Source organism: Homalodisca vitripennis, chromosome 3 (genome assembly GCF_021130785.1).
Source record: "Homalodisca vitripennis isolate AUS2020 chromosome 3, UT_GWSS_2.1, whole genome shotgun sequence".
Taxonomy (NCBI): Eukaryota; Metazoa; Arthropoda; class Insecta; order Hemiptera; family Cicadellidae; genus Homalodisca; species Homalodisca vitripennis.
Window position 1 is genome coordinate 131,586,344 of NC_060209.1, and position 12,143 is coordinate 131,598,486.

Genomic DNA, 12,143 nt, shown 5'->3' on the forward strand with positions numbered 1-12,143 from the left:
ATATTTGGTGCAGCCACTCACGTACCACACGTGCCAATGTATTCGTTTGTTCCAAGAGTTAGCCCTAAGCACAACATCATTATTATTACAACCTGAATTTATTAATACAGGTAGTATCTTAACCAAACATTAAGAGCAATACCAATGTTCAAACAATAATAAATAATTTAAAAATAAAATTACGTTGACCTTATAAAATTTACAAAGTCCTATAATCTAGAACTTGCGAAAAGCTCTTCTGCAAAAGCAAATGAAACTCAGAATAATCTGTCTAGTGGCGCTTCTGCTAAAATAAAATACTACCGTTTTATGGACAGAGTTTCGGGTATTTATCGCGTGTTATACGTATGGTTCTTAGTAGTCGCACCGTATGTTTAGGTAAACCTTTCACGCTGTTAATGTGCAGTTTCGAGCACCAACGATAATGTGGGAACCGTGGGTTGTTCTGGTTTTAAACAGTTCTCATAGTGCTCCACATTTATAATCATGTCATTCAGGGTAAACATACCATTCCCAGACATTTTTGTATTCAACTCACTTATTCGTGTAAAGTTTTTTTGACTCCAATAATTCTCCTCGCCTTCAAATTAATGTAGTAAGTGCGACTATAAGGCTCCTAACGCTCGTTTCCCCATTTGGGTTTGGCGCCGGATTTTCTTATCCAAAGCTCGATGGTATTCTGGTGGCTGAAACAACTGAGTTTCGAACGAATCACGATTACAAAGTCAATATTTCTTTGTTGTTTCTGCACCAAAATATATATTCCTCCTGAATAACGTCAAGTAGGGATTTCAAAACATCGGACAGACGGGGAAAAATGAAATTTTCCGCCCACTTGAGCTTCGCTAACACTCAACCGATAAAGTTAAATAACTGGATTGTCCAGGTGCACCATACTTTATAGTTGTACAAACACATTTAGACCTAATTGATTTTATATTATAGTGAGTTCAGTAAAGCAAAACACAAACAAACATATTATATGTATATAAAAATTGTAATTACTTTATTGATATAATAACCATATTATGTAAACTAAGCTTCAGGAGTTGGTAACATAACAGTGACGAAGGTGACTCCTGACTCGCTGACAGTGGTGTGGCAGGAGCCTACCTCAGCGCCCCACTGCACTCGAGGATACAAACTTGTGCTCAGCCAGCATAAAGAGTTCAAGAAGCAGAGAAACGAGACAATAGATGGATCACAGAGGACCTACACTTTCACTGGGCTCAACCAGTGCACTCACTACTACATCTCTGTTGAAGCTATACCAAATTCTGATTCACAAAGTAATCCAGCACCTGTCAAACCTTATGAAATTGGATCCACATCCTCGTATACGTCAGTGATAAGTAAGTGATTTAAAGAATCAAATGTTTAGATATTGGGCTATACAGGTTACTAAGTAGGTGAAACTGATCTAGGAAGAAATTATAGTTCTACTGTTAGATCACATTGAGGTGTGTGTATAGTGTAAGACCCGAGAGCTAGTTTCCAACGCATAAGCACTCAATCCAGACTTTTTAAAATTACTTTCCCCCAAGAAATAATTCTAGTTGTTGCTGGGGGTCGTAATGGATTAAACATATTGACCAAAATAATTATTTCTAAAATAACTATTAGTATTAGTATTTGTTAGTCTGTCATACTTGAAAGCAACCACAGGACACGTAAAAATAGTTATATTACATTGAAATATGTTAATAGTAAATACATCGCCGTCTGCCAACGATATAAAGAGATTGAAAGTCTTTATGTGATTGGATGATTATTGGTATATGATTACATTGGTAACACGAGTAAGAAAACATATTGGATTACCCTGATTCTACTTTTATTGCTTACGTATTTGTTTAATGATGTATCTCATAGTATTATCAACTTCAACTCAAATAAGCCATTAATTTGTTACCATACAAAAAAAATCAAGAGAGCCGTGAGTACAGTCGCCTCTTTAAACTATGGTCGTCGACCATTGTGTAAATTTTCAACCTAACCGTAAAAGAATTATTTACTAAAATATTTGTCAAACACGCTTACGAATTCAATATATTCATAAACTTTGAATGCTCCAACTGTATTACTTTGTAATTCAGGATAGAGAGGAATATCATTGTCAAGTACTCCACCGGCGATACAGATGGACCAAGGTATCTGGGCGGCTTGATGGCGGCTTGTCGATCGCGAGGGGGAGAAAAGCGTCTTTTGCAAGAACATTGGGCTTTCCCTTAGGGCACATCCTTTGGTTTTCCTGTGATCTAAGACGCAAGAACTTGAATATTTACTGATTTCTTCAATAGCTTCGTGGTCATATTCAAATAAATGGTGTTCCGATGGTTCAGTTCTTTTAAATTAATCACAGAATGACAGGGCATTGGCGAGGTAAATGTTTTGTGGATGGTTAATAGAGCCTCAGATCTCTTGGCCCATCTGTACACTCCGCACTTAGGAAAAGGCTCATGTACCATTACACTGTGCACTTTTAAAAAGTCAGCATGACTACAGGTGTTTTAAATAACAATGATATTTCTCAAGTGTGTGACAAGTTATGAGTGATACCAAGATATATAGAGTATTCAATGAATAACCTAGTAATATAAGCACCTTACATCCTTTTGGTTTACATCTCTTAAATGAAGATGGATACATATAGTGAGGTCGAAATATTTTAAGAATTCAATTGTGTGAGCGTGTTTCGAGGGTATACGATCCACTTGAAACATGGTTCATTCAACTTCTTCTAAACTCAAGCCTCTCACAATCAGTTTCCTCAAACTGATTGTCTAATCTACTTCGAGGATCTTCAGTTGCGAGTCAGGATTCAGGTATGCAAGTATTTCCCGAATGATGTGCATTTTTTATTTGTGTAATACGTGTTTTAATGTTCCATTGCGACTAAGATACGATATCTTAACGTACATGAAAGAAGATAAAAAACAAAACAAATCTGTAAATGGTCTTTTGTTGATGTCAATGAACTTTGTTATGAACAATTTCATTTCGTGATCCGCGAGCCTTCTTTCTGAAATTATGCCAGTGATAAAACAAGATCTGTTTATTAATTTGTTGTAATTTTATCTCTTCATAGCCTATTTTTATGAAAATAATAATAAATTAAGAGACGCTTATGATTTCAGGTAAAGCCACCGTGAAGGATCTGACCATTGAAAGTGTTTCTGAAGACCAAATAACTATTTCTTGGAAACCTATTGACCACTGCCTTAATGTAGATTATGAAGTGAATGTGACAAACACAAATTTGTTCACCATCACTAAACACTTGAGCGTAGATATCACGGGGTTAGACCCTTGTACAACTTATGAAATTTACGTGACGGTTCTGTTTAGGGGAATATTGAGATTGCAACCGTCAGCTATAACAGCACGGACACTCCCTGGAGGTATTCATTCATTAACTATTTATTTTGTAACATCGGCAGTAAAATTAACACATTATTGTTATACTATGCAATGTGAGCTGTTATAGCATAACTATTAACGTATTTGCGACAAACCTTTCGAAATATATTATTTTCAAGATTTGTACAGGACAATTTTAGAATGAACCAGTTCAACACATGCAAGGGCAAAACCAAAGTGACAGATCTCTAACTGTCTCTTGGGAATGTCCAAAGTTCGGAATGAATTGTGTAGATGGTTATATAGTTTACATTGAAGACTAAAAACATAACAGTTTCTTATGAGCTGACCAAACCATACCGTTTTTTAGTTCATCAACCTCAAACAATGTGAGGTTTACTACGTCCATGTCAGGCCCAACTACTATGGTACCGCCTTCTACTATACTACGCAGGTTCTACACCGGAGTCTCATTTCTTATGACAAATACTACAGCTCAAATTAAATAATATATACGTATTTATAACTCCTTTTGTAAAGGCTCATTCACGAATGAATTATGTAGGCTAATTTAAAATATTTGTCTATAGTTTAATCATAATAATCTATTTTCAGAACTGTGGCTGAATTTGTTATTAACATATCGTGTGCAGTTACTAAAGGGCATGTTTTTAAGAAAAAAAAACTCTAAAACAAACCTAGGAAAACAGTTTATTGATATTATGATCTAAACTTTCATAATTATTTACTTTATACTTTTCAACCAGAATCTTGTTGTTGAGAAATGATAATTAAATGAATCTTACATATGAATAGTTTTGTTAGGAAATACGTATGTTAGGGGAGACTAACCAATGCCTCCAAATAGAATACATCAGAGCAATGAATCTGTGCTGTGATAGGTCCGACAGGATATGAGTGACACAGAAGCGAGTCTAATCATCTTATATCACTTTGGCCTTACCATATGAGTATGCAATATCTTAATGCCCTTCGATCTTTGTTCTCTGACACCAACAGATTCGTAGCCAAATCTCATGGATAGGCCTTAAAAACCTGGAAATTGAGAGCGGAACAAGGAATTGTGAAGATCAAAGGGTGAACATAAAAACCTCAGGTCCAGATATTTGGGGATGTGGTAATTTTGCTAAGATCACGTGGACACAAAGGCTCCAAGAGGTCTCTGATATTAAGCTGGAAGTTCTCGGGACTGAAAGAATTTCAACTATGTTCTCCAGTTTGATGTTTTTCAAGACATATATGTTAATGTTTTCGTAACATTTTAACCAAATCGTAACCAAAATTTATACCGGGATTCACTAATTTGTCTTTTTTAATATTTACACGAAGAGACGTTAAGAACCTTTTTACAATAATATTACAGCTCAGTGGTTGCTTCATGAAGAGTGAACGCTAAAATATTTTAATCAATATTAGTTGTAGTTTGCGATTTTCCCCAATTTTCATATCAAGGCGTTTTATTTTATAAATAATAGAAAAAGGTCAGAAACTGATGCAAGGTAAACTAGATGGAATGGATGTTGTAACATTGTTTAGGCGATGTTAATATTAATTAATAGTTTCCATAATGTTCAACTGTATTGGAATTAAGAATGCTCGACAGGATTTGCACTACTTTTTTAATATATTGTTTTTTTCACAAAGCATTCATTTGGACTCATGCAGAAAGTTGCAATTGTATGCATATCTTAAGAGTTGAAAAACTTTGCAGACAGAGTTGTGGAACTGTTAAACGTGAAGGCTGGGTGGAACAGCCTGCAGCTGGACTGGAAGTTACCAGACATATATCGCAACAACTGTGTGACCGAGTACGTGGTGCAAGTGTGTAGTTTCTCGGATTGTCTGGACGCGGTGACGGTACACGATATGTCGTACTATGTCTCCAACCTGAGTGTCTGCACACTGTACACGGCCTCAGTAGTAGTCAAGCTCTCCGAGACCAAGTTGTCCTCCAGGAATTCCACAGTAACACAGCTGACAAAATCTGCTGGTAATTCGGGCTATGATTATCAACTCTTTGTGGTAAAATAATGTAGTGTTAGCGTTATTCAGATTGTATTTCACTCAAAGTCCACAAAATAGATCGTTTTATTACTAAAGTTTAAACTCAGATCTTTGCCACTCTATTGTATAAAGTAATTGTTCATAGATCAATGGTATTCTTCAACTGGATTAAGTTATAAATTAATACGATTTGATAGTAGTTCAATGTGTATCACACAATACAAAAAATATTGTGTTATTGTACAATAATAATTGTACATATTATTGAGCTACTGCCACATTAATATTATTTTACAATACTAATGAGAAAACTGAAATAAAGAAATATTAAAGTACGAAATGCTGAAAATTTCTCATTGGATACTAATTAAAACAAGATATTTGTTCTTTTTCTGTTGGAAATTTTATAATTAAAGTTGGTAAATCAATAACAAGGCTGGTATTCGCAGTTCACACGTTTAGATCCAGGAATATTTAAATAGGCAAGTATAAATATTAGTAATTTTTAGTACTTGTTGCTCCACTTTAGTTCCTGCGTTCGTTTATTCTGGCCAATAATTACTAGAGAACAATTTGCTATCGTAACAAAATCCTATTACATTTACAATGTATACATTATACAATGTACGCAAAAACGTGTAACTAACAAAAAAATATTGCTATTTTAGATGAAGGATATTTTGTTGTATTTTGAATTGTACTCATGTTCCACTTTCGTTGTTTCAGAACCTCAACAGTCAGAACTGTTCTATCCAGTTAAAGTTACAACAAACACAGTGGAGTTTGAGTGGCAAGTGTTGAACATGTCATCTGAATGTGCAGCAAAATTCGTTTTGTCAACTATGAGCACAAATGGTTCCATTATTGCGAAGCAGAAACTCGATTATACTTATAGGAAGTACACCGTCTTAGATTTAAAGCCCTGCCAAAACTATTCTTTTGAGCTCAAGCTTGTGGATGAGAATGGCTCTTCTACGATCGATTATAATGCTGTCAACGTAGTCACACGAGCTTCAGGTGAGCTCTAATATTTAGTTCGAAGGCAAATTTGACAGCATATAATCCAAAACAAGATTTTAATTCTTCCACATTCTTCTATAAGTATACAAGAGTTATCAATACAAATAGATCGCATAAATGTAATTAGATGGATGTAATACCGGCTTAATGCAAATGATAGTCATTTATGGGTTTTAGTATATTTGCTCTTCATGTGATATTTGATAAGTAATACAGGTATTTGATATATGTCTGAGCTTTAGCAAAGCATACCACTAAAAGTGTTGGAATAATTCCATTTCGGCCTTTATATTATCGTAATATCTCAAAAGCGAACTGAACTACAAGCAGATTGCTCATTTATAATATACGGTATAAGGAACATTAATTTCCATGTTGGAGCATAGCATTCCATGAGTTATGGCTGAGCGTTAGCGAACATTTTTACATTGGTCTCATAATAGCAATGGGAAATTCGCATAATAAATTAATGTTTAAGCAGTATATAGCAATACATGTAGATTAAACTTAAAATGCGTTTGATACAAACAAACTCAGTTAAGCCTATCAAATGGCACTTGCTGAGGCGTACTCCTTTCTTCACTTTTCATTTCTTCACCTCTTTAACAGCTTTTTCTCATACTTTAAAACGAAAGGGAAGACCTTTAGAATATTTTACATTACGTATAGGAAGTATGACCTGGTGGAGGGGGGGTATTGAAACTTTTGTTATTTAAAAAGTTAATGTTATTATGAAATAATATTAAAAGCGATTAACTTTCTTAAATGATATTAAATACAAAATGTAATTTTTTAAAGTCAGAAATAAATAAAATAACCAAGATGCTACTCTTTGAATCTATAACCCATATAGTTACTGTAGAAGCATCGCTTTTACAAATATAAAACCTTCACATGTTTTTGTTTGGGCCTAATTGATTATAAAACGTTCTAAATTTAGGCTAATAATTTAATTGCTTAATGGGATGTCATAAATTTTCTTCGGGAACGTTATTTAAACAATGGTGAATATAATGTGAACATGTTAAAAAATCTTTCCAAATTAAAAATAAATTTCATCATTTTAACTGACAGGAATGTCGCGCTTGAGAGATGAATAGATTATCTGACCCAAACAGTCCCTGCATGTCTTGACACTTAGCCACCGTACTACATACGGTGTCCTGCTGTTTGGTGCAACTTTAGGTGCTGCCACTAGTAACTGTTTGATATTAGAGATCCAATAGTTCCTTTTGACCTGAGTCGGAAATACATCAAGACATTTTTATGAAATCCAGTGGAACTGGAAGTCCAGAAGCTTCCTCTTGTCATTCGTTTGTAAATTCAATCATGATTTACTTTTCATTTCTTCACCTCTTTAACAGCTTTTTCTCATCCTTTAAAACTAAAGAGAAAACAATTTTTCTCATATCTTAAAACTAAAGAGAAAAATATAGGCCTTTGTTAATAAGCTTAGCATAATCATCATATGACATCTAAATATCTGACATAGTCTAACATATAGCCTAACGAAATGAACTATAGACAAAATTTTCCATATAATCCCAGCGAAACCTATTGTTGAACACGTGATGTGAGCAATTCCACCTTGTTTGGAATATGGTAGCAAAACATTATGCCAGAGATTTGAAAGAAATTTATTTAAATTTAATGCAATTTTTAGAAAAAAAATCAACTCTAATGTTTCTTCTCTAAAGTTATCTATAAGAATCCCATTCATGATACTATGATTATATACTGTAATAATAGTAATATAAATTGTAATAATATAATATAAATTATGATTATTCAAAACCTAGTTGTTTTCATGATGGCCAGTGTTATAGTGATTAGAATACTTTATTCAGTTTCATTCATATGAAATATCAGAAAAAGAGGGAATAATTATATACAAATAGTTATAGTGTAATAGTTTACTATAGAGTTACCATTTTATCAGTTACCAAGTTAACACAAAAAGCTGATCTTTCTTTCCTGCTAGTCACTAAACGGGATAAAAGAATGAATTCGGTTCGTCTGTTACAATCATGTTATCCTTCTGCCCAAAGCATCAAAGTGATTAACTTTTATTCATAAAATAAGACTATCAAAATAACATTGTTGTAATTTTACATGAGACCGATGTTATTTGTGTTTCAGAATACCCTTTTGCTGCCCTTGCTATTGTTTTGGCACCTATTATCTTGGCTATAGCTATTACAGGTGCGATCAGTTTTATTCTCTGGAGGATATGCAGGTGATTATTTAAAACATATTAATAGCTATACGTCATTAATAGTTCTTGTTATAGTTAAAGTATGATTAATCAAATTAAATTAGGCGAGATATAAATACAAAAATTTGCTCACTGTTAGAGAGACCTGATAATCAACTCACTACAAAATAATTAGATAAAAACTCGCACAACAACACAGAGATAAAATTAAAGCTAACTTTTATTAAAGCGAATATCCATCAAAGTAGTGCGTGAATAAGTGTACACGCTGATTAGAGTTGAGTAGTTTAGCGAGCTTTCCCGGTGCTTTTATTGACGGCATTGCGTTCTTTTATTCTACCAAAGCAATTAAATTTAGTACGAAGAGTACTGTAAGGTGAATTAAAGTACTAGGCAACACTGTGCTTGGGAAATAAAAGAAAAGTTAACGTAAATATAACATTTTAAAATTCAGTTTGAAAGTTACCATTTCTATTTTGATTTAAAATATAATGACAGTAGTAGTATTGATGATTATTAAAGTTTTACATTATTTAGAAAGATAATAGTTTTAAACATATTGTATGCGTCATATTGGATGAGAGGCTCACCAGGAGGCAGCAATTAACACTATTGATAAACTAAAATATAATAAAATTTTATTTATTTTTTATAAATATTTTTGAAACGAAAACGTATCGTGAGCTGCTTAAAACTAGAACGAAATACGCCAGACAATGTTGTGATGGTATTTATAAAATAATATTAACTATATAGCTCAAATTACTTTTCAAGAAATATAATTTTTTTAAATTACAAAACAGAAAAAAGAAAGTTTATTTCGAGTATTTTGTCAATTCCAAATATTGCCAATTGGATATATTTTGCTTTTCAAGGTGTTGTGAATATTTTTATTAGTAGTAATAAATTTGGTACCAATAATATTGTGTATATTACCAGAAGTATATGAAGAAAAGTCTTTAGGGCCGATAAAGTATTAAATATTTTTCCAACAAACTTTTAGAGCTGCAAACAGATTTTAACTAACTGCCACTAAAAATGTAAAAAATGGTAATTTAGATTTGTTTAGTTCGACTATAAAACAATGAAATTGAATTTTTGATGTGATTATCTGTATGCAGCTGCTATTAAGTTCTGTTAAATTATTAACTACAACTTTAATTAAATTACAAACTTTAATTACTTCTCAATTGTTTGTGTGTGTGTGTGTTTGTATAGGATTTAGCTAATATGGGCTATATTTATAATGTGGTATGTACATATTAAGTAATGTAAGACAGATGGCATAAAATAGAGAGGCCGATGACAAATGGGATGTTAGTCTGTACTTTAATTTTGTATTTTGTAGCCCCGTCACTTCACTTGTGGTAGTGGCAGTGAGTAATTCCAGAACTGAGTCTACCCTGATTTTATTTTTTTAAATTTTTGTTGCAATACCAAATACATTATCACTTAGTATGGATCGGATAATGTACAAGCGTAGAGGTGGAAATCATCATGCCATGTGTAGAACAGCAATCTGTGAACCTATTTTTATCTGTTAATGATACACTGGCTACATCTGTTGCAGGGAGGCATGTGTAATCATCAAACAGTTTTTACAACACACTGAAAATGTATTGTCATCACCTGGTCTGTTAAAAACAGAGTTTAATATTTTTGAAAGTGAAAGTAACCAGTATCCTCAAGTAATTGGAAAGTTGGAACAGAATAAGGGAAAAAACCGATACTGCAATATTTACCCATGTAAGTACTAAAATAAAGGTAGAAATGAACAGTCCGATTCTAAGAAAAGTGTACATGATAGTTTAAACTCTTTTAATAATGAAATCAATAATAAGAATTTTTATAATAAATAATTTGCTGAAAGTTAATGAAGTCTAAAAAGTAAAAACAGTTAGAGTTCGGAAAGAAATTGAAATAGAATAATAGAATAGACTTTTCTTAATTTATCGTATGTATGTATAGTTCCGGAATTAGGGCTATAAAGCCATCTCTTGGTATGGATTTGTAGCCTAAACCTCATATCGTATACAGTAAAACACTCGAGAGGCTGGATATGTAATTTCTGTCTGTCCTCACGATATTTCATTAGAGCGAGCTGACCTGTAGGCGTAAAGTTTTATTTCTATATGAGAACACTGAGTTCGATAGTGGTGCATGTCATTCCATGGGATTTAGCTAATCGGTAGCCAAAATTTGTATATTGGTCTTATGGGTAACCATGATGGTAATAAAAATAGCGGAATAAATAACTAAATTCCGTGTCACTAAACGTAAGTTTTCAGGAGAGCACTTTTTCAAAAATGTACAATTAAATTGTCGTAACGCTTGTTTGAGTATTTATAAATTTTACTATGGAATTTCTACGTATTGTTTTTCATAATTCATATTATATAAAACTGCTATTTAAAAGTGTCACGTTATTTATAATCATAGCAAAGATTCTTTGTTTTACGTATTTCAATACAATGTGTGTTGTATACTTCTATACATTTAAGAGGTATAGACATTTTGTGGACTTAGTGTGGAATACTTATAAGCAATCTAGCGGATAAAACATGAACTATTCTGCTGTAGTAACTTCAATAATACGATGACATCAACAGGTTATTTCTTGCTTGTTTCACAGGTTCACAGCAAAAGCCAAGGACGTAGCCAGCGTACGTAGTCCAAGGCTTCCAGACCCCTCACTCTAAATTTTTAATTTTTTCAATTAATTTTTCAGTAATACTGAATTATTATATAACTGATTCAGTATTACTGAAATGTACTACTGAAAGATCGTTCTCAACAATGAAACGGGTCAAGACATTTTTAAGGAACAAAACGAGGCCTTACTCTCTGCCCACTACGGGAAAATATTAGTTGTCTGGATCCCTCATCCTCAAACTTTTTCCTGACTATGTTCTTGGTAGAATACAAAAGAGTAGTTCATGTTTTATCTGCCATGTAACATTATGTCCACATTATGTTTTATACCTCTTAAACCTTTAGAAGTATACAACACTATTCCTACACACTATTGTTGTTGCTAAAGTACACCTGTTGTTTGTTATTAACTCCATGTTTTCACTATTAATAATGAGTCGACATAGCGTTCTGTTCCACTATACGAGTATTCAGTGGCAAATTTACATCGTGGACACAGCGTTAACTGCATCTCATAATAAATAAATATGGCGTTCTTAACCTTCGGAGTGAATTGAATTTGTAAACAAAACAAAGAACGCTCATAAAAGACATTTTAACACATGCAACTTAACTATCCCAACACATAGGCTACAACTTACTAAGTAACTGGGTGTGTAGAATTGTATTATTTAAACAGGGATATAAGCTCAATGTTATGAACAAAAATTTGAATTCATTACGTAGCAAGATCTTGATAAAATTGAATCTGCAGATTTGAAATATAATTTAATAACTTAAACTATAAAACTTATTTTCTACATAGACAAGAGTTAGTTTTATAAAAGTACATGTTCAACGATTACATTTGGTTGTCGTCGTTGAAGTCTTT

At 32.9% G+C, this 12,143-nt stretch overlaps 1 protein-coding gene across 1 annotated transcript in view; it reads left to right on the forward strand.

The window, feature by feature from the left end:
- LOC124357510 (receptor-type tyrosine-protein phosphatase H-like) overlaps positions 1 to 12,143 on the forward strand; it is a 46,958-nt gene that overhangs the window by 16,817 nt on the left and 17,998 nt on the right. Inside the window, exons 3-8 of the mRNA XM_046809380.1 lie at positions 1,041 to 1,352; positions 3,138 to 3,401; positions 5,093 to 5,371; positions 6,112 to 6,402; positions 8,545 to 8,641; positions 10,191 to 10,366. Of these exons, the coding sequence (XP_046665336.1) occupies positions 1,041 to 1,352; positions 3,138 to 3,401; positions 5,093 to 5,371; positions 6,112 to 6,402; positions 8,545 to 8,641; positions 10,191 to 10,366 (1,419 nt within the window). The remainder of the gene's footprint in view (positions 1 to 1,040; positions 1,353 to 3,137; positions 3,402 to 5,092; positions 5,372 to 6,111; positions 6,403 to 8,544; positions 8,642 to 10,190; positions 10,367 to 12,143) is intronic.